Source organism: Athene noctua, chromosome 5 (assembly GCF_965140245.1).
Source record: "Athene noctua chromosome 5, bAthNoc1.hap1.1, whole genome shotgun sequence".
Classification (NCBI taxonomy): domain Eukaryota; kingdom Metazoa; phylum Chordata; class Aves; order Strigiformes; family Strigidae; genus Athene; species Athene noctua.
Window position 1 is genome coordinate 14,030,092 of NC_134041.1, and position 27,746 is coordinate 14,057,837.

The 27,746-nt window shown below is 40.4% G+C and overlaps 1 protein-coding gene across 2 annotated transcripts in view; it reads left to right on the top strand.

Moving 5' to 3' along the window:
* The first annotated feature begins 4,113 nt into the window (after nucleotides 1–4,113).
* GIPC2 (GIPC PDZ domain containing family member 2) overlaps nucleotides 4,114–27,746 on the top strand; it is a 94,227-nt gene continuing 70,594 nt past the window's right edge. For both annotated transcript variants that reach the window (XM_074908161.1, XM_074908160.1), the window contains exons 1-5: nucleotides 4,114–4,406; nucleotides 12,229–12,414; nucleotides 15,945–16,125; nucleotides 21,940–22,049; nucleotides 22,788–22,869. In XM_074908161.1, coding sequence (XP_074764262.1) covers nucleotides 4,161–4,406; nucleotides 12,229–12,414; nucleotides 15,945–16,125; nucleotides 21,940–22,049; nucleotides 22,788–22,869 — 805 coding nt within the window. In that variant the 5' untranslated portion in view covers nucleotides 4,114–4,160. The remainder of the gene's footprint in view (nucleotides 4,407–12,228; nucleotides 12,415–15,944; nucleotides 16,126–21,939; nucleotides 22,050–22,787; nucleotides 22,870–27,746) is intronic.

The following is a 27,746-nucleotide window of genomic DNA, read 5'->3' on the forward strand; positions in this document are numbered from 1 at the left end:
ATGATTTGTTTCCTTCAGGCTCCTCCAATTGTTTTATTATTTAAAGAGTGAAAGGAGAGGTCTGCTGTTGCTCCCCTTGGGTCTAGAAGGTGTAACTGTCCTGTGCTTCTTTTGTTCCCCTGGAATTACTGGCTACCCAGGGGAGGAGCTATACAGTAACTATCTTGTTAGTCATTCTTGATTGCTTCATCAAGGACAAATTACCATCTTCACACTTGTGCTACCCTATGTAATTAAAAATACAACAATCCGTACCCAGCCAGCTCCTGAAATACTGTATAGCATTTCCCTGCATAAGTACTTTATGGCATGTTCAAAAAAAGTGTCTCAACTGCTTGTATTTGTATCCAAAGAAAGGTTGATAAACCAGGTTCAGTGAGAAGCAGCCCTTGCCAGAAAAGCTGTGGCCAAGTGTAATAAGGACCTGCAACCACTTCTTAGAGCAATCCAGGAACACCATGTATTTTTATTTTCCTCATATACCAACAAACTGATTTTAAAAGTAATGGGAAGTAGGATAAAAATCTCTGGGATCCCCTTCTGCTCCCTATCGAGTCACAACTGCGACATTGAAGTCAGCATGCAAAGTGAGTTTATTGCGGCTGTATGGACTTTCAGAAGATGGTTTTACTAGTTGATGGTTTTTATGTGTCAAAGCCAAAATATGCATACTTACTGTAGTAACAAACTCTCAGAAGATCAGTAAGTTTTGGTAATGGAGTTTGGGCCCCTCCTGTCACATCACAGGCAGCCCTGAAGAAATGCAATCTCATTGAAAGGCCTTGTTTTGCGGTATCCTCTGATGGTTTTAAAAATATTTTTTAACATTAATAATGAGTAGGAAACATCAACTTTAGTTTTATCAACATTCTCATGTTTAGATAATTTCTATCAGTGTAATGCTACCATAGATATTTATAAACACCAGCTATATTTTTTCTCAGTCTTATTCTCGCTAGATTAAACAAGACACGGTCCTGAAATATCTTACAAAAGCTCTTCATTTTGTGGTCACACCTCTAATTCTTTTAAACAGTTGCTTCATTTGGAACATGAATGACCAGAAAGATATAATATGCTGCAGGTAAGATCTTCACAGATACATATATATATATATATATATATATATATGTGTGTGTGTGTGTGTAGTTAAACAGTTTTATATACTGATAGTTTTCAGTATAGCACTGTGGCATTTCATATCCAGTAAATACGGCTGTGTTCTATTTCACATACTTTCTCTACAAACTTTATGGATGTTGCATGCCATGTTTCTCACATCCTAAATAATATGGCTGAGAAAGTGAAGAATGATAAGCTGCAGTGAGCAATATAATAGGATAAAAGGACTGAAACGCATTTTTCCATTCTTTTTCTTAGTACATGGTTTATTTTTCCTTCTAAAACCAAGGCTAGTAATGGATTATTAACACTTCTATTTAAATGTTTAATTCTCTGACAATGTTACTTACAAAAAGTGAAATTTAAGTAATTTTTGGATCCTAGATATCCTGAATTGCTGGAGGCTTCTTTGGATTCATGACCTAGTTTTAATTTGTGTTAATGTTGGCAGATGTTTCCCCAGTGGGTGCACATTCAAGGAAGCCTGAGAGCAGGACTGGTTGTAGTTGGAGAAGATGTCTCTGTCCATTATAGGTTTCTGTTTTTTAAGGTTCTCAGCTGCGTGACTCATTTCTAGCTCTGCAGATCACTCAGTCAACACAACTGCGTTATGCTTACTAAATCTAAATGGTTGAAGCTGCTAATCCATGATCAGAGCAATATTAATAAATATCATTTGCATCTTAATAAAATTTAAGTACATGTAGCAGTAGTGGACAGATAAAACTGAGTGTTGAACACTTCTTTACAGTTTCTTGCCAAAGCTGGGGGCTGCTATCACAGTTTCATGTAGATGCTGCTCTAGGTTTGGCTTTCAAGAATAATTTAGCATATTTGCAATCTTCCTCTGACTTAAACAACAAAAAAGTTTAATATCACCTGTTACACCATGTAAGTAATGATGGCATATACATGCTCCATACTGTTTGTATTAAACAGTACGATGTGATCTTCAGTTTATTCAGTCAGCTCTGTTGGTCTCATCATTTTTTCTTTTGCCGTTAAAAACCGATGCTGTTGTTTCAAGCTCTAAGTAGGATCAGCATAGTTCTTATACAACTTCAGCTGTCTTTCTTCATCCATCTCCATATGAGACATGGAAATAACACCACACTGAAGAAAGTTTTGCAACAGATATCTAAATGTAGGGCTATGTCAATGTCCATGAGTTTTTAAAATAAATCAAATCTGCACAACCAATGTATGTTGCTATATGGAAACATGACTGTTTTAATTTACATTAACTAAATTGTTAACATCAGTAATGACCATAAACAGTATTTACTGTTTTCTGAGACTCATAAAATTATCTTTTTGGAAGATAAGGATTGAGTTGTTTCTGCCAACATTGCTCTCTACCAAGACCTAAATACTTGTTGATGTCGCCAATTCCTTTGTAATACATTTCAGTAAATGGAAAAAGGCATGTTTTAAAAGAAATTCCCCATTTAAAATTGCAGAACAGCAGAAAACCCTAAATATGTGAATGAACATGAGCAGTTTGTTACTGTTATTTATCCCATTTCACCTCACTGCAATCTCATCCATTCTATGCCAACATGCTGTCTGAATTGCGTTCCAGTAATGGGAAAAAGTACACGCAGTTCTCAAAGTTCAGATAAATCTTCAGTTCAAGTTTTCCGGTTTCAAACTGGACTGTCAAGTTAGCTATTGAAGTGTGATGGTAAGTTTATTCTGTAATGTGTTTTTTATTAGTGGAAATGACTAGAAAATGAATAACAATCTTTAATCAAATCATCTTTGATTAGACTTGGATAAAGGCATTTTTGAGTATTCAGTTAAATCTTACCATGTGCTAGCTGCAAAGACTGAAATCCAGCTGTCTTCAAACCTACTTTTCCCCACAATACGAACAGTTTAAAAGTTGTATTTTCTCAAATGCTCTAGGTACTCTGGCCTCTGGCTGTGCTAAGAACTTTTGACTCTGGGCTGCCTCCTAATAATTCACTTCTCTGTGCCTACCTGGTCTGGACTCAATGTGCCAGAATATTTATTTTTTTTTTTTTTTACTTTCAAAAATGGTTTGTCTCTTATTCTGCGAGTCAGAAGATGTGGTAAGGCAATGCTGCTTCTCTCTACAGCTTTATAGCAGATTGCTTTGGAAGTGCTGGATGTTGCCTCATGAAATTTACACTCTGCATGTCTTGAGTAGGTTCCGTACACCAGTGAAAATGGAGTAATTCCACTGAGGTGAGTGTAGTTACATTGGAGCACAGATGTCTTCTGTAACATGAATATCTCAGTCTATAAAATACATATCTCTATTCCATGGTGGAGAAGGAAACATTTTAATTCTACAAAGTGTTAGAAAATACCCGCTTCAAATACATATATGTTAAATCTCAGTATTACAAAGCTTTTGTCCAGTTCAGTAGGAAGCCTCTTAAACTTTGCTTATGTGGTTGTTGTTTTATTCATCCTTAGAGGATATAAACCTATTCTGAGCAATATTTAGTACTTGCTTATTAGTAGAAATTTCGGAACTAGTGAGTGGAAAGATGGTAAACTTTTAATGGTCTGGATTTGTGTACAATTTAGGGAAGGACATTGAACTTACGTAAGTACACTTTACAGTACACACTTTACACAATGAACAACCAGAAAAAAGCGCAGGAGCTGTCTTTGGCCGACTCGTCGTTCTTGGCGCAGCCCCGTTGGCTGTCGCGGGCAGGAAGGGTTATTTGTAGCAGTAGCTCCTGTCCCACGCCCGTGTGCCGCCTCCGCTCTAGTTCTGGCTTATAACTGTGGCTTCCACGGTGGGCAGAGGGGGGAGGCGGTGGGGGTGCCGCTCGGGCCGAGGCTGGCGCGGTGGGGGCGCGGGGAGGGCAGAGCGCCGGTGCCCCCGACCTGCCGGGCAGCTGCCGCGCCGAGCGCCTCCCGCCGGGCCCGGGGCGGGGCGGGGCGGGGCGGCCGCCGGGCCCGGGCCTCACCTGCCGGCGGCATGGCCGGGGCGGCGCCGGGGGCAGAGTCCAGCGCGGGGGGCCGGCGGCGGCAGGAGCCCGTTACAGGCGCGGAAGATGCCGCTGGGGCTGCGGGGCAAGAAGAAGGACAAGTCCAAGGAGACCCTCAAGCTGGTGGAGAGCGAGGCCCCCGCGGCGGCCCCCGCGGCGGCCCCCGCGGCGGCCCCGGCCCCGGCCGCGTCGCGGCTGCAGTTCCACACGCAGCTGGCGCACGGCAGCCCCACGGGCCGCGTGGAGGGCTTCGGCAGCGCCGGCCAGCTCTACGCCAGGATCGCCGAGGCCTTCCACATCCACCCCGCCGAGGTAGGGCCGGGGGGCCGCGGCGCCCACCGAGGGACTCGGGGGCGGTTCTGCGCTGCGCCTGCCGGTGGGAGTTGCCTTTGCAAATTTTTCGCGGACGTGGGTATTTTCCGTTTTGGGAGCGGGGGGGTGTGTGGAATCCCTTTTTCTATTTACAAGGGAGCGTTAACCATACGGGAAAGAATATAGGCACAACTCTATTTAACGGAAACACAGTGGCCGTTTTAACCAGTCTATCTCTAGTGTCTTGGTTAACCTGCTGCCAGCCTGCTCTTTAACACAGCTTTCCCGCACTGGGTCAAACCATCTCTTATCGCAGCTGGGCGGATTAGTTATTTCCAGCGCAGGAATTACTGACTGTAGCGATTCATTCCAGTTCAAAAAAACCCCAACCACAACACTAGATCCATAAGGGTCGATGCCCAGAATGAAGGCAGTGGGGGAGAGGGGGATATAAATGTTTTAAATCTGTCTACACGTTAAAATTCCAACTGAATGTGATGTTTGAAAAGTTTTCTGGTTTGCCAGGTAATTACTTTTAAAAGCCCACTCTTTAAGTGAGGTTATTTAAATCAGTAACAGGATATTTTTTAACCTTGCTGACTTTTTGATCTTTTCTTCTGAGCCAAGTTTTAAACATTTGTTTGGATAATGATTCATTTGTGTTTGTAAATGTGTTGTTTTCTCTTAGTTAAAAGATAGTGGCCATATCAAGTTCTTCCTAGGTGGTTCTATGAACCTTAACCTCTGAGTGGCAAATTGAAACTAGGTGCTAGCCTTTCATTGTGGCTGCATGGGGCTATACAGCTTGTTTTCTTATTTGTAGCTGGCTCTTTTAAAGTAGTAAAGACTACTACTACAGACTTTGTTCAGGGAGTTTGCTGCGGCTTGACCTAGCAGCATTTCAATCAGTAAATTGTAAAAGAAAAGTGGCAGTAGCAGTGAATACAGTTTAACCAGTCACTGGTGCATAAAGTAATTAAGTACCAGTACCATTGCCAGCCAGTGCACCTAGTTCCAGAACTTCCCAGCTGCCTTCTGACCTTCTGCTTCTCTGTTTTCTTTCCGTACTGAGCTGCTGTTCCCCTTTTGTTCTGTTCCATCTCTAGTTATACCTTTTACTCTCAAGTTCTCATAATTGTCAGAATATCTTCTATTTTAGTTTTCTTTTTTCCACTGTTGAACTTTTGTTACTGATCTTTGGCTTCACCAACTTGAGAAAGAACAGTGTTCACCAGGAAATTCAATTTTGTATGAATGGTGTGCTCCCACTTCTCCTGCTAGATGTATAATCTGACACCCCCAAAGGTTTTAGAGGAAGCACCACGTGTTTCATGGGCAGTCACCAGCCTTGTCCTAAACCAGACAAGTATCTTCTTTTTTTCTCTATTGTCACATTCTTAATTGTTTTTTGTTTGTTTGCTTGTTTGGTTTTATTTTTTTCTAAACGTAGTTTATTGGTAAAAATAGATGGAGAACTGAAGGCACTGAACTTAAAATCTTTTACTGAAGAAATTCAGTTGACTTTAGGAATCTAAGTTGTATGAAGTGAAAATAGGGATCAAAAATACTTCCTGGTGTAAAGGTGTCACAGCAGGGTGAAGAACCTGGACCAGAGAGTCTTGCCAGAAAATTTTCGATTGATAAGATAATATAGGATAGATCAGTGAATAGCAAGGGGTACCATGAAATGTGAATTTATTAGCATCTGTTGAACTTGCTGAAAGTAAAGAAAAACTGGATATTTTAAATGGTATTATCTATGTATCAAAGCTGCTTTTGGTGTAAAGAATAACGTCAGAAGCTACACCTCATCAAACTGAAAGACGCTGAGGTACTCAAATGCTGTTTGTAGGTGTTACCTGTCTAGGAAAGTTTCTGTGACCTAGCTATGCTGAAGCTTATGGGCAGTGTGATACCTGAATGCCTTTGGAAACAAGTATTATCAGAGAGATCTCTGTTCTGTAGTGACGGAAAATAGGGGGGGGGGGGGGGGGCGCGGGGTGAGGGGAAGAGCTCAGCATAGAGAGCATTTGGATAACTGTTGCAGAAATACATATATTCCATAGGATATGTGAGTTTACTGCAGTGTAGGCAACGGTATGGATTCTTGTACTTAAGTGTTTTAGTATGGTTCAGGATGAGCTATGCTTGTCATCTGTCACTTCTTTCGACTCTGCATGGTTACAGCACCTCATTTCCTCTTTGTATCACATCTCACAGGACCAGATGAGTTTAGCTTCTGCTGGAGAATCCTTTCCAGGATTTGTGATTGACTGCCAACAGTGACAGAGAGAAGCTTGTATAAAACACAGGATTTATTGAACAGACACTGACAAAACCTTCTGTGCAGAGCTGGATCATAAGTAGGGTAGGAAGGGGACAGAACAATACAGGTATAGCTTCAGAGGTGACACTCCTCCACTCCTATGATGTTTGCTAGGCGTCGGTGAAGGAGTGAGCCATAACAGCAGCTTTCTGAGGCTTTTCCTGTACTTGCCTTTTCTTGTCTAGGTACTTCATTCTTCATCCATCTTCCTAGGTGAAAATATATATCAGTTATACCTTTTGAACCTGACACTCAGCCTGCATCTCTGCCTACCTCTCTGACTTCTACCATGACCAGCATTTTTTCTTTTCCTGGTTCAACGTGAATGTTCTTTCCACAGGGAGAAGGAGTGAAGATAGTTTCTAGCAATGGATGCCTGTATTATTGAGTGCTGTTTGAGGTAGATCCTATTGGTCTTGACATTTAACTTTATTTCTTCAACAGGTTTTCAAGAGGGAAGCACAGAGCTAAAAAAATAAGATGCAATTCTTAACTAAAACCACAACCCATCCACAGTTATGTGTATGTTTCTACTTGCATAAATATACAAATATCTCCCTGATTTTTTCTATAGAGGATGAAGTAGGAAAAGTAGTTGGAAAAAGTATTAATATATGGTCTTGGCCATTTAGGATTACTCCACAGTGACTATTGGGAAATGTAGCTTGGACTGTTATGTTCCCTGTAAGAGTGAAAATGCTAAGTGGAGCCTGTATGATAAATGAATGAGCACCAACCAAAGGACAGTGTGGGTCTGTTAAAGTGTGTGGTGGTGGTGGTGTGGTCCTGTGGGAGCACATGGTAGGGCTTTAAAGAGTTTGAAGTAGCTAATCGGGCACTAGGAACGTGAATATTGAAAGTCCAACTATATTTCTTGTTCAGATGAGAAGGAAATGGTAAACCATGGAAGCTATATGGACTTTTGGTTTGTTTACTCATAATTTGCACTTTTTGATTATTTTGTTTGCTTTGGAAGGTGAGGTATGGTGGGGCTGGTGAGGTAGGTTGAATGCTCAGTGGGTGTGTCTGTCAAGAGCCCATGGAGGTTGGGGTTTAATTTCACGGTGGAAGGAATTTTGTTTCATAAGGGGAATACAGGAAAAGGGAGACTTCCCAGTAGCATTGATAGCAGAAATGCTGCTCCCTCTCTGTCTTCCAGTAACAAGAGTTCAGCTGCTGAGCTTGTGTCTGGGCTATTGCACCATGGGTCTTGTCTCATGCTAAAGAGTTAAGTATAATGTGAGGCTGTGCCACATTAAACTTTCATAGAAGTATTTGATTGAAACCTGTTCAATTTAAACTTTTATGAAAGAGTACTGAAAAATAAGCCACTGCTGAAACTTGGGTTTCTGAATAAAAGTGACTTTGTAACAAGAAAAAATCCGAAGTGTATTTTAGGAGGTTAGAGAAAAGGGTCAGCTTGTGAAATCCTCATCGCCAAAATGTTCCAATTTTTAAGGTATATGCTTATCTGTCAAAACAAATTGTTCACAATTTTGCCTACAGATTGAAGCCTTTAAATGAACAACTTAACACTCCCTACAGACCACCTCCTTCCAACCCTATGGCAACAATTGTTTGCTTGCTGTTCCCCTAAGCAGTGTTTAAATTTCACAACCGTATTACATGTGATGCTTGCTTTGATAATGATCTGTTTTTGAAATACTTCTAAGCTGTGTGGAAGAATTTACACTGTAATTCTTCTGTGTTCTGAGTTTAAAAAAAGAACAATAAAACATTGAATGCTTATTTTATAGTGCTTTGAATGTATTGGGTAGGCAAAGTTGCATACCTGATAGAGTACCAAAAGCACACTAAAACTTGGAGGACTTGGTTACTCTCCCTGTTGCTGCAGCTAGTCAAGGTTCCCGCATTTTCCTCAGGGAGGATAAAGTGAGTAAGGTACCTAGAAAATGCGTTGGTGATTCCTTAGTACAATGATGCCTATGTATATAGGGATATCAGTGGGTGTTACATCTTGCTCAGAAGTAGCATTACCATTTCCCCATCTCTTAAATACAGAAAGTGATTATGATCTCCTCTGTAAAGTTATCTGAGATATATTGATTTTAAAAGCACTTTTAATAGCTTCAGAGGATGCCATCTATCAGTCAACTTACTTTTGAGTTCTTCTCAAGGTGTAGGCTTAATATGGAAGGTGAAAATGTAATATATAGCACATACAATATGGTACTGCATATATACTTTATATAACACATAATGTAACCCTCTTTTTCTTAGCTAATACAGTTCATTTATATAACACAGAGTGTAACCCCGTTTTTATTGGCTAATGTAGTCTTTTCCTATTGAAAATAGGGAATAATTTGTCAGTAATCTTATCTGACAAATCTGTTTTACAAGGTTGTGCATAAGCCCCAGTCCTTGCCAGCTGAATGGAATTTCCTTGTTCTGTGTGCTGCACAAGAGAACTCTCTCAGCTGAAGGAGGTATCCTAGATACTTCGTGACTGATGTAACAGTTATGATTTATAATATCTTGCTAAAGTTGGTATGAAATGTCACAGCACTGGTATGTGGAGTTAAAATCCATATGAAGGTTGAGGGTAGGAAGAGAGAGAAAAGGCTTAACAATAAAAATTGCACATTGATTTTTTGTTTTTTCCTGCTTCGTTTCTGGGCAAGAAAATTATTATTAAAAATATACCAAGCTTTCAGTGAATGGAAGGTGTACTATAGTATAGATGTTGTTTAGGTATTTAAGTGTATAATCTATTATTAGGTACTTATATTAAACTTAAGTAAAATCAATGAAAAAATACAGGTTTTTTAATTGACACGTTTCAGTCGTACAAATAAAGCTGTGCTGTAACTGATAGATGGTGTAACTGTATATTATCCTGGGTAGATACCTCTTTAGCACATTACTCTCTGCATATATCTGTTCTGAGAAAAAAGCAGTTGTTCACTAGAGAGGATAAAGAATGATTTAAGTTTTATTTTTGACTGGCTGATGCTCTCTCAACCTTGTGGTTAGCACAGAACTGACTCACAGAAAATTCTGCAGACTTATAGGCTGTAGTAGGAATGCCATCCAGATGAAGGTCTAAAAGGAGAAACTCTGGATCGGGTTTCTAAATATCACATTTCTGCTCTGTTGCCAATTTTATCTATTCAAAAGTGTGACAGTAGTTACTAGATGATTGTCTGTTTGACAAGGTCAGATGAAGGATGCTAATGTCTAAAATGTAAAGATACAGTGCTTGTTCATTGTAAGAACAAGAACTGAGTTGCAGTTGTGAACTGGACAAGTTATGTATGAGACCACGCTGAAAATGTATCTGTGAACTTTATATAGTCTGTTCCAATTGAACCTTCTTGGTTAAAAAAAAAAAAAGCTGATTATTAGAGATGATTATTTATAAATTAAAATTTAATTTTCTACTTAAAGCCAGCTGAATTCCTCTAGATGATATTACTACTTATCAGTTAGCTGAAAAACTTTGCATTAGCTGAGAAAATAAAACAAATGTCTGTTAAGGCTGTGCTATTGTGACTCTAATTGTTAAATTGTTAGATCACAGTCAAAGTTTGAGGGGTTGTACGAGACAAGCAATTAGGCTTTGGAGTAGAGCTGTTTGGGTTGCTTGGTTTTTTTAAACCAATAACTAAACAAGCCCCCCCTCTCATCAAGAAACACCATCTCACTAACAAAACTTCCAGTGTTTAAAACCAAACCCCCCAATAGTTATAGAATCTAAGTTCTAGAAAGCTTCAGAAACTTAAATGCCCTTGGCAAAATACATAAGGAAAAGTATTCGCCCCTCATTTGACCTGAAAGCGATTTGAATAGGTCGGTGACTTTCATTTCAATTTTTCTGCTGTTGTCCAGTGTGCCGGAAGGAAAGTAAAGGTAGTTTAAGTGTTCTGGTGCAGAAAACCTTGTAACTCTTCCAAGTGTAGTGGGGGAAGGCAGGAAGGCAGGAGACCCCCGGTTTCCAGTGAAGCAGCGGTAGGTTTGGCAGGCTGTGGGCAGAGGTCTGTGCCTGGGTTTTGGGGCAGCTGGCCTCGCCCACTGCTCCCCAGGGACTGCCACTGGAGTGGTAGCAAACATAAAGGTCACAGAGCGACGTCTTCCTGCTGTTTTTCTCAAATGCTAGGCTGGTTTCCCACTGTGTTCTTTTCATGTGTTGGCATTGCTTTTTATACTTCTTAATTTGAGCTGTGTGGGCAGTGGGCTGCAAGGGAATCCACGGTGCGCTCTGAAGGAAAATAATGTCCAGCAGATATAGGCAGGGGGTAGAAGAGTATCTACTTTTATCTCCTGTCCTGTCAGAGCCATGTGCATACTGCTGGCAGCAGAGCCTTTGTCCGGTGGTTTGCAGCTGTGGCTTTGACACCTGTGCTGGCTGGCCAAATGGGGTGGCAAGTCTCCTCTTCCCTGTTTCCAGCTGCAAGTGAAAGATGGTCTTTAGGGGCTCTCTTTGCCTCAGTGAAGTAGATTTTAGGGATTCTCTAAGTTTCTTTTGGAGCTCAGTTTCTCCATTTTGGGTGCTGCCCAGGAGGAGGCTGTGGGGGGCTTCCCTCCTCCCCAGCTACAGCCTGGAAAGGAGTTGGGGAGGGGTAGTTACTCTAGCTGTGAGGGGGAGCATTGGGTTGGGTTGTTTCTTTTTTGGCTAGGCTGTTCAGTACAGCCTGTACCTGAAAAGCAGAAAGCCCAGGCCTGCCCAGACTGGCCACCTTCCACCATGCAGCGCCATGTGGCAAAAGCATCATCTGTGTCCCAGAGACTAACCCTAAAATAAAGAACCACTAGTATACATGTAGAGAGAAAAAGGGGTGCCTAACACCCAGTGCTGAAGGGAAATCCCTCAGAAAGGCTGATTTATAACGAACCAATTTGCCTTTTGTCCTAAGCCTTGCTTTTACTAAGCTGGAACAGAGATGACCCCCATTTATGCTGGAGAAGGGGTAGGAAACTAAGCAAACCCATCAGAGACGAGCTCCAAGCTTAGTGGGGGAACACATGGAGCAATATAAAACATTTCATGCTCTTTCATTACCCTTTTGTTTTGATAGGCTCTTCCCCCCCCCCCCCCCTACAATTGCTTTAAAGCAGTCCCTAGTGGTGATGATTGGAATTTGAGGTGGGTGAACGATGAAGCAAAAGATGGTGGTGACTCTTCAGTTTGCTCACTGTAACCTCTGGAACAAGCTGTTCTGCTGTAGCTCAAGATGCCAATGTCAGAGTTGGTGTGCTGAGACAGGCCGTGAGAGGCTGCTCACACAGATATATGTCTTTCCTTTGCTTCCTGCCAGCTCTTGTCTGCAGAGTCTGAACTATTGATGCTTCCTGTCATATGCATGGATGGAGACTGTTACCTCTTCTGGGTCAGCTGGAGAAGGAGAGTTATCATCATTTCAGCTATGGATCTGTCAGAGAGGCCAGAACTATGCTCTCCTTTTTATCTTCTTATCAAGCTCACCAAACCTAATATACTGTTAAAGATAATGTATTTGCTTTCCTCACGCACAGATTATGTTTTGCACTTTGAACACTCATAAAGTTGATATGGACAAGCTCTTAGGTGCACAAATTGGCCTTGAAGATTTCATATTTGCCCACATAAAAGGACAACGAAAAGAAGTGGAAGTTCTTAAAACTGATGATGTACTTGGGCTTACCATTACAGACAATGGAACAGGCTGTCCGTTTATAAAGGTAAATGTGTTTACCAGTGGAATACTTTGTTCTATAGAAGCTTCTGTTACTATAACAGGTTAATTGTTGGTTTAATGATCCTTTAGAACTATAAAATCTTTTATTATATATATGGTAAGTAAAAAATAAAGTTGCTTTTATTTAGGTACGTAATCCAAAATCAGTTCAGCTATTTCTGTACTTCATGTCATTCAAAATTAGTTCATTTGTTCATTGCTTCTGTAATGTGTTATCAGCTTTACAATGTGGCCATTGTATTTTCTGACCTACCCTGAAGTGTAGATGTTAGATACTGCTTGCATCTGCCCCCTCCTTTTTTTAAGCGATTTTCTGATGTCATCGATTAGGTGCTTATAGAACTTCTGTCACTCATGTGATAATGAGATCATGTTCTTTCAGACTTTATGACTGTTCACAGGGCAGAAGTCTTTGTGCTCTATAAGAATAGGTGCAAGTATAGTGCTTTTTTGGCTTTCCAGTATCATTGCCTTAGGTAGGGTGAAATCAAAGATGCTAAGGATATGGATTAACACAATTTACCACAATTAATTTGAGTTGCAACTATGGGCAGTAATGTGTACAATATATTGATCATAATTGCTTTCCTCCTTGTCTTCTATATGACCTCCAGATAGTATGTTTTGAGACAAGTAGAGGTTGAGGAAATGATGCTGCCCTTCTTGCTGGACTAGGTATTAGGACCCTTAATCACATTTTCTGCCTTTTTTTAGATGCTCTGCTCTAACCTACTCCAATTAACCATTATTAGTGAGGCACTGGCAGTTAACCTTCGATTACTGGTGTCCCAATCACTGTTCTCATTGCTATTATAAACAGAGCTTCTTGTATCGAGAGGCTGTATTCTTAATTCATTCCTTAGCTACTATGGTATAAAACAAGATGTGGTTCAGAAATAGGTTTGCTTGTCTTTGTTGTGGAAAAATGTGATTGAGACCATGCTTCAGAAAGCTGAGATGCAGTGAAGGTTTCAGTAAGCATTTTGGAAAAACCATAGCCTCATTTTTTAATGTTTACAGACGCATAACTCTGAATTTCAAGTGGTAGCATCCATGCATCCTGTAACATTCAGTCACGCTGCTGCTTATGTGGCATTTTAAAAGAAGGTGTTGAAAGCAGTGCTTCAGTGATTAAAGTTCACATGTGCAGCAGTGTACAGAGGGTTACTCTATCTGTGCTTGATATGGAGAGAGAGAGAACAGCCATCACATAGACCACTGCATAATTGGAGCAGACTGGAAAACCCTCATCACATTATCAAGACAAGCTGTAATTTCTAGTAAATCGTATAAAACTTGTCTGAACAAATAGATCATTGTCCTTGTACTGGTCTAATAATAAGCAGTATAATGAAAACGGTGCAGTCTTTGTGGGAATGCATCAGTTTAAAGGAGGTTTCTAGGAGTTTACTTTGTTGCTGTTGTCTATTTAGCTAATGGATTTTTTTAAAATAGCATAGAAAATAAATATGCAAAAGTAAAAGCTGGATCTTTTTTATTACTAGGTAAATGTTTCTACTTCCAAGTTTGATATAATTCTTGTTTATATATTTATCTTCCTTGAAAAATTGTTATTATGTTCCATTAACAATTAATATTAAATTTACTTATCTGTGGGTTGTTAAAAGCTGTTATGGGCTGTAGTCATTTTATTGTAGTTTGAGTAACAGGGCAGTTCCTAGGCTTGGTATATAATTTGGCCTGTTTTTAAACCTGACACTTGGAACTATATGTTCTTTTCCTATGAAATCTAATGTTGTTTTGCCTCACTAAGAACAGAACTTGGTATCATTCTACTTTCACAAATTTGTTTTCTGGGTACATGGCCAGATGGGAAGATGTATTATGGAATCAAATTAGCCATTCAAAGAATAACAGTAGAACTTCAAGCATGACTGACTGGTGTATAAGGAGACATTATAGAATGGAGCGGTGTAATTAATTTTAGGCATTGCATAGGAAATGCAGATCCTAGCTTCTAAACGGACTTTAGAGCACTTGAAATACAGGCAATTTCAATTGCATCTTAATTACTGTGACAATGTAGCTTGGTTGTCTCTAGACAGTTAACTTGGAGTGATGATAAAAACTAAGTCATATGAAAAAAATGTTTGATATGATACAAATAACATAGCCAGTGAATGTTACTTAAATAGTTGTGGTGTTAGGATCCAAGTGAAGCAGAAAAACTAAATAAAAATTAATTCAACACATAGAATAAACTTTAATTGAAGTCTCATAGGCATGCGTTTGAATCCTGGCACCTGGGAAGAGACTTTGGGACTGAGTTTCTGGTGTTTGTACGATACCTACCCCTTCATTCAGCATGAGGCTTCTTTTTGGTTTTAATCTAGGTTAAAGAAAAAAGTGTTAGAAAGAGTTAAACTCAGCCTGAAGCTAAAAATTGTTGCAACATATTATAGGACACTGAGCACTATCACACTTCCCACTGACTCTCTCAGATGGAGGCATGTATGTGGGCTCAGACATGCGCACAGAAACTAGAGGCAGGTTTCTGAGATGGTTATGCAGCTAGGCTAGGTGTTATAGCAGTAGGTGGTAATATGTTTATCTTCCTTGTCCCACTGTTACTGCACTCCAACTGAGCAAGATCAGTCTTTATTGAAAAGTATGTTATTTGGGAAGGTACTAGAAAGAAATTAATCTCTACAAAATTGAAGATATTCTACTATGTCATAGCTTTTCTAGTAAATAGCCATGGGATAACGGCTTACATGACTTAAGCACATGATAAAAAAAGATGACAGCATATAACAACAATAAGCAGAATCACTGAAATTTTAAGTGTCCTTTAGTTGATACATCATAGAGATCTTTTAAAGGTTTTTTTTCTCGCTTTTTAAATTCCACTTCACAAAAACTATGAACACTAACTTCTGTTATGTTTTATGACCTTTAGACCATTTGTATTTGTATTCCATGAGGTGGCATCTAGAAGAATTTCTTTATTGTTACTTCAGTGGAAATACTTTAACATGCAGCTGTATAGCTTGATAAGGAAAACAGAAGTTTTATCAGTATAGATGGGTCTTATTAAGACTAGCCCTTTATTGTATGTAATTTTTTAGCCTATCACACACATTTTCATATGTCCTTGGACCAAACCTGAGAAAAGTTCTGTTCCTATTCTTGTCAGGCTATTAAAATAAAAACCCAAACCTCAATTAAACATTCACATTACTGACATGTCTGAGTTCACTTTTAAGGCACAAAAATATTAGCTTATTCAGAAGCTGTAATTTCTAAAGTATGATTGTATTTTTTTTCCTATTGATTTTATAGTCAATGCTTATTAAAATAGCTTGAAAAAGAATGCTTTCCAAAGTATGTTTTATGAAAATCTTATCAACAGAATGCACTGCCAATATAATAAGCTCAATGGTAATGTTGTTAACTGAAATTCTTGAAACTCTCTGGTGTCACTCTTTACCTTTTAAAGAAATAATTGTAATTATGGTGTGTGGTTTTGTTTTTTTTTTCTTTAAACAATAGCGGATCAAAGAAGGTAGCCTCATGGACCAAATCAAAGTGATCTGCGTGGGTGATCACATAGAGACTATAAATGGAAGAAATGTGTCAGATTGTCGGCATTATGAAGTTGCCAAAATGCTAAAGGATCTGGAGAAAGGTCATATGTTTAAGCTGGAGTTGATAGAGCCTATGAAGGCATTTGGTGAGTGACCTGACTGTCCGCCTTGTTCATTGGATATTGAAATCCCAACATTGCATTGCACTGCAAGTTTGCTTTCAGATTGCAGCCAGGTGTCCATTGTAGCCAGGTGTCCACCCAAGGTAACATAACTGCTACAAGAAAATACATTTGTTTTTTTTCTTTGAAGTGGAAAATCTATGAATGGATTTTCTTCCATTTTGCTTTCTCGAGCAGTCATCCTAGTGTGGGCTTGCTCAGCCTGAGTCTCAGTTTCTCAATTCCTTTGCCACTACACGATCATGCAAAACAAGTACAGGAATTGTGCTTATATAGATACAGTTTTAAAGCATGGATCACTAATGTACTGATCCTCAAACCTCCTCTTTTCCTTTATTGATACATAATCCCTGTTCATTTGTGTGTCAGATTTTTCTATTTCTGTATTTACTGAGGACTGAGCTCTCTAATGCAGAAGGATGCTGCAGAAAAGAGTTTGTGATTCCCTAGAGCACCTCAGAATAACAGAATCATCTAGGTTGGAAAGGACCCTGGAGATCATCTAGTCCAACCGTTCGCCTAGCACAGTTCCTACCTACAGCATATCCTTAAGCTCTAAATCGACCCTACTCTTGAACACCTCCAGGGATGGGGACTCCACCACCTCCCTGGGCAGCCCATTCCAATGTCTAACAACCCCTTCTGGAAAGAAATGCTGCCTAATATCTAGTCTGAACTTTCCCTGGCGCAACTTGAGGCCATTCCCTCTTGTCCTGTCGCTTTCTACTAGGCTAAAGAGGCTCATCCCCAGCTCTCTGCAGCCTCCTTTCAGGTAGCTGTAGAGGGTGATGAGGTCTCCCCTCAGCCTCCTCTTCTCCAGACTAAACCCCCCCAGTTCCCTCAGCCGCTCCCCGTACGACCTGTGCTCCAGACCCTGCACCAGCTCCGTTGCCCTTCTCTGGACACGCTCGAGTCATTCAATGTCCTTTTTGTAGTGAGGGGCCCAAAACTGAACACAGGAATCGAGGTGCGGCCTCACCAGTGCCGAGTACAGGGGTGAGATCCCTTCCCTGTCCCTGCTGGCCACGCTATTGCTGACACAAGCCAGGATGCCATTGGCCTTCTTGGCCACCTGGGCACACTGCTGGCTCCTGTTCATCGGGCTGTCAATCAACCCCCCCAGGTCCCTCTCTGACTGGCAGCTCTCCAGCCACTCCTCCCCAAGCCTGTAGCGCTGCTGGGGGTTGTTGTGGCCCAAGGGCAGCCCCCGGCATTTGGCCTTAGTGAAACTCCTCCAGTTGGCCTCATCCCATGGCTCCAGCCTGTCCAGGTCTCTCTGCAGAGCCTCCCTACCCTCGAGCAGATCAACACTCCCACCCAACTGGGTGTCATCTGCAAACTGACTGAGGGTGCACTCGATCCCCTCGTCTAGATCATCAATAAAGATGTTAAACAGGAGTGGCCCCAACACCCAGCCCTGGGGGACACCACTTGTGACCAGCTGCCAGCTGGATTTAACTCCGTTCACCACAACTCTCTGGGCCCGGTCGTCCAGCCAGTTTTTAACCCAGCGAAGTGTGCGATTGTCCAAGCCTCGAGCAGTCATTTTTGCCAGGAGAATGCTGTGGGAAACAGTGTCAAAAGCCTTGCTAAAGTCAAGGTAAATTACATCCACAGCCTTTCCCTCATCCAATAAGCAGGTCACCCTGTCATAGAAGGAGATCAGGTTTGTCAAGCAGGACTTGCCTTTCATAAACCCGTGCTGACTGGGCCTGAGCATCTGGTTGTCCATCATGTGTTGCATGACGGTGTTTAGGATGTGCTGCTCCATCAGCTTCCTGGGCACCGAAGTCAAGCTGACAGGCCTGTAATTTCCCGGATCATCCTTCCAACCCTTCTTACAGATGGGCGTCACATTGGCCAATTTCCAATCATTCGGGACCTCCCCGGTCAGCCAGGACTGCTGGTAAATGATGGAAAGTGGCCTGGCGAGCACCCCAGCCAGCTCCTTCAGCACTCTTGTGTGTATCCCATCTGGTCCCATAGACTTGTGTGTGTCTATGTGATGCAGTAGGTCACTGACTGTCTCCTGGATTGCAGGGGAGTCGTTCTCCCAGTCTCTGTATTCTGGCTGTGAAGGCTGGATTTCATCAATACAACTAACTTTGCTATTAAAGACTGAGGCAAAGAAGGCATTAAGCACCTCAGCCTTTTCCTCATCACTTGTTACCATGTTTCCTCCTGCATCTAGCAGGGGATGGAGACTCTCCCTGGACTTTCTTTTGCTACTGACATACTTATAGAAACTTTTCTTGTTGTCCTTGATTGCAGAGGCCAAATTAATTTCCAGTTGGGATTTAGCCCTTCTGATTTCACCCTGCATATCCTCACAGCCTCTTTGTAATCACTGTGAGTGGCTAGCCCCTTCTTCCAAAGGCTGTAAACTCTCCTTTTCTCCCTGAGTTGCAGCCAAAGCTCCCTGTTCAGCCAGGGTGGCCTTCTCTGGCGTCGGCTTCTCTTAGAGCACCTGGGGAGTGCCTGCTCCTGTGCCATTAACACTTTCTTCTTAAAGAGTGCCCAGCCCTCCTGGGCCCCTGTACCCTTCAGGAGAGTCTCCCAGGGGATCCTTTCAAGCAGGTGCCTAAACAAGACAAAGTCAGCCCTTCTGAAGTCCAGGTTGTCGGTCCTGCTTAGCTGTCTCCTGACCATTCTCTTCTTAGAGAACTCTGTTATTTCGTGATCACTGTGCCCTAGTCAACCTCCAACCTTCACGTCGTCCACCAGCCCTTCTCTGCTCACAAAGAAGAGATCCAGCAGGGCACCTTCTCTGGTTGGTTTACTCACCAGCTGCGTCAGGAAGTTGTCTCCCACACATTCTAGGAATCTCTGGGACTGGTCTCGTTCTGCCATGTTGTATTTCCAGCAGATGTCTGAGAAGTTAAAGTCGCCCACAAGAACAAGTGCAAGCGATCGTGAGATTTCACCTAAGTGCCTATAAAATATCTCATCCACCTCTCTGTCCTGGTTGGGTGGCCTATAGTAGACTCCTACTACAACATCTGCCCTGTTGGCCTTCCCCTTGATTCTAATGCAAAGACACTCCACCCTGTCTTCACTACACCTGTGCTCGAAGCAATCATAACAGTCCTTAACACACAGAGCTACTCCACCACCTCTCCTTCTCTGTCTGTCCCTCCTAAAGAGCTTGTACCCTCCTTTGCTGCATGCCTGCCAGCTCTCCCTCTCCCCAACTTTTTTGTGGATCTCTAATCATACAGCAGGAATACTCAGAATTGGAAGGAAGCAGTATGGCAAAGCTCTGTCTCTACCTACCACCTGCATGCTATGAGAAAGTGATACATAGGAGGAATGCATACCTAATCCTTAGGTGTATTAATTTTATAAATGTGATAAAACCAAGTAGGTTTAGCTCAGGGAGTCACAATAGAGACTGAGTTTTAATTTGTATTCCCCAAACTATGTAGCATTTTTCTGTAATAAAAATTTCACAATACTACTAAATTATAAGTGTGTAGGAGTCCTTGTGCATACTTGCACTAACAGCAAGTTCAAAATCACCATCTTCACCACAACAGCAAAAATTTGAAATGTTTATTTTTCAAATCTTTTTACTTAGTAGTTTACAACTGCTGTCATACACCGGTCTTGACACTTGGTGTCAGAATAGCAGCAGAAATTGAAAATGAGAGAAATGTAAAGATTTCTTTTTGCTTTTGGTGCTTCTGTGAAGAATGAGGGCTATGAGTTAATCTCTAACGTGTTTGGATATAAGTTGATATTCCTGTTAAGTAACTGTGCATGTTACACCTTACACTAAAGTCGTATTACATATGTAATTAGTAATTGCAGTTAGCATTGCAATTAGTAATATAGGAATACCTTTTTAATATGGGTCTATAATTTGTATTCAATGCTAAATGTGTTACATATTCTGATTGTAAAGACCAGGGTAAATCAGCATTTGATTGTTGACTTCAGTCATTATTTAATAGTAATTACTTCAGTCAGATGATTAAGATACCTTTCAGTCTGCCTGTGGTGTAGAGAAGGAAACCTCCTAATTCCATGGCAGTACCTTTTATCTGAAAATTAAGAGGCAATCAGAGATTTTTGGACAGATTTTTGAAAGATGCATGTTATTTTTCACCCTACAGAATTTATTACAGTTTGCAGTGCCCAATGGATTAGAATATTCCTCCTCTAGCCTTAGGTGCACTTAGGCTTCAGGCACATATTTATTCAAGCTGTAGTATGCTGAGAATAGCCCCAAAGGAGATGACAAATAAGATCCAGATCCTGCTGGACAAGTAGGTGCTGAATTCCTGTTAGTTTCAACAAAAGTTTGTGAGGGAATGGAAATAAGAGACAAACCTCTGTGTGAAATTACTAACTTTTATTTTTCTTCTTCTCAGCAGAATGTGAAAAAAGTATAATTTACTGGTTGGATATCTTTCTACCATGTGTACACAGGCTGCCTCAGCCACTCTAGATAAGGCTTGTAGCACAGAATTAAAGACCTGTCTGAATAAGAATGGTCCTTACCAGTCACAAGCTGTCACTCTATGAATTGGTGAAAAATTAATAGAAACAAAGTAAAGGCAGGATAACACAAACACTATATTTAAATTATATGAATATTAAAAATAGTTTCTGTGATGGCCAGAGAGCTTTGGTCTGAAGTATTACAGATAAAGGTTCTGTCAAATCAAGAGTTTTAAGTTGTTAATGATAGCAGAACTAGAAAAATATTTATGTTGTATCAGGAATGACTTTTTCAAATAAGTCTAGCAGAAATGATGACAATCTTAAGGATGTTTTAAACTGCCCTTGAAGCAATAAAAGGATTAAGGAAAAGTGTTGATCCTAAGTATATATGTAAGATACTGTGCCATATCTATTTGTTAAAGTAAAAGCAATTAAAATTTACTTTTCAAGATTTTGCCAGCAGAATAATCTGTATTTTTGACTACTTTATACAAGAATGATGAATGGAATCTACCTGGGCAAAATTAATATTGCATGTTAAAGTCTTGCCTTCAAGGAGAGTTTATTAGAAAGGTCTGCTGTTAAAAGGATGAATAATCTGGTAGAGAAAATAGCACAGTTAAAAACAGTTTTAGGAAATTATTTCCTCTCTTCTAGCACTTTCCAGATTAATTATGTAAATCCCCAAAATTTTGGGTGAACCCAGATATTCTTGATAGAGATTTATCAGGCGTAAATCCATGACCTTGGTGAAGCCAGTGGAAGAGCTCCTGCAGATCACTTATGGATGTTTCAGCTGTGTGACTGTTAGCAAATTGTTAGCTCAACGTGGCTCATTATGATCTGTTTAGCAGTAGTGCTTGCACCGTTTCAGCATTAAGTAAAGATGGAAGTGTTGCAGTGCTAAAACCTGCATCATAGTCTGCCTGTAAAGACCAGGATAAATGAGCATTTAGCTGATGACTTCAGCCATTATCTAATAGTAAATAATAAATACTTTTACTTTTCTGTAGAATAGGGAAATAAAATTACACAGAGTGCACATACCAAGTTGAATGCAATAGGCCTGCATAGAAAGATTGGTCATTGGAAGTTCTAGCTTCAGGCCTTCAAGCAGATATCAAAGTCTAAAGACAAGAACTATTAGCAAAGCTATACTTATAAAACAGTTAATTTATAATTAATTTTATATATATGTCTAGGTATTAGTTAGAAAAAAAAGTGAGGGTAATGTAATAGTCAAAGCAGGATACATCATATTCTGACATACCATATACTTAGTTTTGTTTGGTATTATTTTCTTTTTGTTGTTGTTGTTTGTTTTGTCTTTAGAAAAGCTGGAACCAAGGTCCAAAGGTGTAACTCTGCCAGAGGCTAAAATCTCCAGAGGGAGAGAAACACTTCGGCTGAGGACCAAAGGCCCTGCTACTGTGGAGGAAATGGTATAGTTATTTTGGGGTGTTTCAGTAGTTTAATCATCTGATACCTGATTTATTCTTCCCTAAGCTTGATAAGGTAAAGTAGGAAGGAAAAATATGGATGCTACAAAGCTTGTGGGACTTAAGAAGACTGCCTTCTGCAGGAAGAAATGCTTATAAAAGGTTGAAGACTAGCAGGGTAGTCTAGCAGACTAGGGCTGAGGAATCTGGAAACAGAGAGCCTATATTTAGATGTTATGGATTACATCGATGAATTTAAGGTAGATGAGACCAACTGTCCCCCTGCCTTTCCCCCCCCCCCCCCCCTACTTTCCTCTTTTCAATTATCCTTGAAGAATTCATTCTGTGTCTGACACTGCAAAGTGTACTGGACTGGTTGCTGTTAGGAGAGCCTAATAATGTAAGTTGATATGAATATGTGTAAAACCAGGATTAGGAGGAAGAAATGTTGTTTATTCTGGGTTCGTCTAAAGCTGATGAGGATTTGATGAAAATCTGTATTGGCAGGAGATGTAAGGTCCCTGTTTAGTTTGAATGTGAGAGCTGTGTGGCTTGATGTTAGGAGGAAGGTTCAGGTTTGTGAGAATAGGGAGAGAGAGCGGAATAATGTGGTTTACTTATAGGTTTTGTAAGTCTAGGTGTCTAGGATGGGAGGATAATCAGTGGCTAATTGCTGGTTATTTTGAAATCTACATGGATATATCATGCTTGTGCTCTTCTTCTCCCTTTATTTCAACAAAGCCAACTGAAGTTGAAGAAAAAGCAATTAAAAAAGTGGATGAGCTTCTTGAAACATACATGGGGATAAGAGATATTGAATTAGGTGAGTTTTTAACAGGTACATTACTACAAGATTAAATAATATCTCATTTTATGTAGTCTACAGTTTGAGTACTTTAGTCTCTGGATGTAAGCGAAGCAATATTTGTCCAGCATGCAGTCTCAAAAACTTGCCTGTGTTTCTGCAAATGTGTGTGTCTGATAAATGAAAGAATCTCTCGCGACAAGTGTTACAATGTAATTAATTAATCCTCTATTTTTCCTGCACATTATCTATATACTATTGCATGAATTATTTTGATGTTTGCCATTAAGTGTCATCACTGTATTCTTTCTGGCATATATTTTTCTAGTGGAGCTTGAGTGTACAACGTTTAAGGATTGTTAAGGCTAAGCATGTCTATTTGCTTTTTTTCTCTTTTGCCCCTTGGCTTCGAGATGTCATAGTTGATCACTAAAGTTTCAATCTGAGATCGTCAGTGAAAGGGCAAGTATTTAGCAAGGGAACTGATGAGTAATTGCACAAATTTATCAAATTGTCTAAAGCCTGTGCTCTGAAGAACTTGGAAAATTTTCCAGAATATTTACTAGCTATCACAATCATCAGTTTATAATGAAAGAAACTATCCAACCCCAGTGACATAAGTTCCTTAAAACTGCACCAGACTTGTCCTTGCAGCTGTTGCTTCTCACTGTTAGTCTGACAACAACTAAATAGGAACTTCTGTCTGTACGGGAAGAAGCTGCCGTCTAGCTGAATAAGTGCCACTGTAGCCAGCTGTGGCTTTTGTAGTCCTCATACGGTCTTGTGGAACTGAGACAAAGGTGTTTATCATTATGGTAATATCTGAAAAAGTCAGCCAAGGATTAGTAAAGGATAAGCTAAAAGGAAAGCCAACTTGAAAAGAAAGCTTTTCTGAGAGGGAAGTGGGGGAGTCAAAGCAGAAGAGAAAATAGGTCTGGCATGAAGCTAAGGGCAAAGCAGGAGGGTTGGACAGGCGGCAGTTAGCACAGAGGAACGAGAACAATAGGTGACTATCTGAATAGCCAAAAGTCCTTTGTTGGCTGCTTCTACCAGCAAGTATATGACTGGCAGCTTCCACTAGTTTTCTTGGGGTAGGCTTCAAGGCATAGAAGAGAGAGTGGAGCTGCTCAAAACTAGTGAATTCTGTTCTGTAGGTATCTAAACTTTCCAATTTCCAGAAAACTAAAAATTCTCGGAAATTCTGTTCCCAGCAGCTCTCAATATGTGATGCCCCTGCCATGTAATATGCTCATGGGAGCCCTTTGTGGTGCTGACCCTCTGGTTAGGTTAAGGAGGATCCCATGTCCTGTTGCTTTCCTGCAGGCTCTGCTGCTCAGTCTGTCTCTGGCTTGGGCTTCAAAGCTCCGAGTCTTGTGCCAGCCATCCCTCTGGGAGCTGTTTTTGTCCTGCAGCTGTTGCAGTCCTGGCTCAAGCCGTACTTCTGGAGGCTTCTGTCCGTGCAGGTTACCTCCCAGGCTCCTGGCTCTACAGGAATAAGCTGCTATAGATCTTTCGGGTGTGGTGTCCATAGCCCAGAACCCTGAGATCCTAGACTAGAGCATCGTTTCTTGAGATGTTGAGGTGTGCTATGCTCTGCTCTGGGACAGGGAAATAAGTACCCATGGGAACTGTTGTTCCCTGTGGTTTTGGCTCTCAGTACTGTAACGGGATGGCTCTCATACAGTAGTCTGAGGAGTTCAGCTTTCAGCACATGTGGCTGAGCTGATTGCCAAGCACCTGGTAGAGTTTTCCCATGAATTCCTTGATGTCCTTCATCTTTCAGTGTGTAGTTTGGAAGGTTTCAAAGGCTGCCTTAAAAAAATACTCAAAGAAGGAAGATTTATCCTCAGAGACACTCTTCTTCCCAACCAGGTTGTTTTGCCCTTCACCTCTTCCTTCTCTTCCTCCCCAAAAGGCAGTGAAACAAAGAGAAACTGTCAGGAATCAAAGACTATAGGGTTCATGTAGCTTTAGTTTGCACCTTTGAAGCCATTTCCTAAAGCTGAAATCTTAGAGTCAAGGACCAGTGGTGATGACAAAAAAAAAGTTTTATCATTTTTAAACAATTAAACAGCTCTAGGACTCTTTAGGAAAGAAGAACTAATCACCTGTCACAAATCTGTTCAATTAACACATGTCAGTTTTTCATATACTGGCTGTGATCAGTCACCCATGAAAATGAAATATGAGGAAAGGATTCATTCAGAGAATGCCAGTCACCACTCAGCTAGAAATTTCACTCATTACTCAAGCCAGATTAGTTGAAAATGCAAGTCATCACAATGCGACAGCCGACAAGTGATTAAGATCTCAATCATTGCTCACTCCCATGCAATTCTGTTTGTCAGAAGATTTGGATGTCAGTTAATATTGCTCTTTCATCTCCATTAAAATGACACTTCCATGGTGTGATTGAATTCTAAAACAGTGCCCCAGTTTTAAGCCAGAAGTTAGAAAGAAAGGAAAGAAAAAATAATGTAAAATTACAGACAGAATTAAAGGCGAGATAAAGCCCTTAATTTTTGCATAGTTAAGTATCTTGACAGTTTCAAGAATGGCTGACTAAATCTTACACACAAATCCCTAAGTTGGAGCAAAATGCTTGGAAATCATTTAGTGGAAATGCGTACACTTTTTTTTTTTGGCACGCTTTTTTATTTTCAGAGATCTAAATGCTGTTGAGATTTACATACCTGGCTTTTGAATGCACTTTTATCTTTTTACCTCTTTACTCTGTTTTACTGAAAACCGACTTAATCAGCAAAAGGGACACTTGGTTCTGGAAACGTTTTACGGGCACATTAGAAACTGGGCTGAGGCTTGACTTCAGCCTTCTTTAAAACATAAATGCACCATTAAGAGATAATTCAGGTTATTTTAAATCCTGTCAGTGCTTTCTGGTAAAGGAATGTGAACAGTTGATTAGTAAGAGGGACTCAGGAAGCAGTGTTAGTAAAAAATACAGGTGGTGTTTATTTTTTAAATCAGTGAGGCTTGAATTGTTATAGACTGTATTTGATCCCAAAGATTCTGGGTGGGAGGAAGCCTGGATCTGTGGGATCCAATCCCAGAATGCTACTGATGGAAAAATGATGTCCAAAAGGGCTTCCTGTCCAACTTTTTTCTTTCAGCATCTTTTGCCCAGCTTTTCATCCACTGGTATTTTGTCCTATTTTGTTCTATTTTTACACTTTTGGATTATTTCCTTTTTGTTGTTCCCTATAATATTGTCAGACGTTACATATCTTGACATATTCTCCATCTCTATTTAGAAGAATGTCAATTCTACTTCTCCACTCTTTACTTTATTTTTCAAACTTGCTCTCTAGTCAGAATGTCCTAGCAGGTTTAAACTTTTTGTCATCCAAGCTTCTTCTCTTGGGTCACTAATCCAACCCAGCAATATTGGATAGATGTTTTTATCTTTAAATGCTTTGGCTAAAGTGATATTCTCCCTGAATCTGTTGTTTTCTGCTCCTTTTGTCACCAGACTTCCTTTCCCAAAGGATTTTATTGTGTATATATATATATATGCTGGGGTATATTGTTTATGACCATTTATTTACTCAGAGAATAATGGGAGTTTGGTGAAGAAGGGAAAGGTAGCAAGTCTCATTAAACAAGAAAACTTCTCCACTTCAAGAAGAATTAGTACTTGATAAAAAGAAACAAGAAGAAATGTTATTTCTAATGGTTCCTTGAGTTCTAGGTCTGACAATGTTCAACATGAAACTAAAACCAAGTCATGTTAAACATTGAGAACTACAATGACACGTTTCATTTTCTGTCATGTCATAAGGAATCTGAATGTGAATTTTAGCTCTTTTAAAGTATCAGGCCAGAATAATAATATTTGCTACCTTTTGATGAAGGCAAAGCTTCTGATAGCATTACAGCTAAACAAATACTGAAATTTGTTAAGATTTATGAAATAATTCTTTTTAGAAGTTACAGGATTGGATATAGGTAGCAAAACCACTGTGTAAGGTAGATAACGGTGGCAGGTGGATTGTAGCTTTCATGGCTTGTGCCTCATGTGTCTATCAAAAGTCAAAATAAGGATTTTGTGAAACATGTCTGAAGTTATTTTAAAGGGACTAGGTTTAAAAAGCCAAGATACTTCTTTGTTCACATTCTGTGAAGCCAAGCCTGATATTGAGCTTCTCAGTTAAATTTGAGAAGATTTCTAATTCCTTTCATCACTCCTAAGTGTACTGAACTTTTCACGTTTTATGTAAAAAATTTCTCAGGTATGAGCATGGACTAAAGTGAGATTTAAAAAAAAAAAACCCAACAAACTATGAAAAGAATTGGGGCTGTACGGCATGTGGAAAGATGTTCTGTTAGAGTAAAATTGTTGTAATTACTTATTGTGCAGCTGTTACAAGAGGCAGTGGGGAAAAGGGAGGGGAGTGGAGGCAATTTGGCACGGAGCTGTCACCCTCTGAGAACCAGTAAAGTTTTCTTCAAGTTGGCAAATATCTCCTAAATGCCTTGGCAATCAGTAGTCTTTGATTTGCCTTGGGAATTACGCATTGCAAATGTCACTGTGTAAACGTGCATGTTCTGCACAGCTGTGCAGCCCAGGGGGATGCCATCCCATGGCTGTGTTAACTGCCTGCGGAAATAAGAATGTGTACACTGGGTGATGGAGAAGACTCGTCAGCTTTAGTGTGGTTGTATGTATGAAAGTAGTGAAGGAGAGTTCACATTTTCACATTTGTATATGTCGGTGGTACGATTTGTGAGAGATAATCAAGAAGGAATGGCTTGCATCTTGCATCAGGATTTGCTGTGCGGTAATACAACCCTGCTGACACTAGAGGTCAGCGCGAAGCTATCGAAAACGTACACGGCAGCAGTGACAATCCTGCGATCTCTCCACAGAAGCTTGT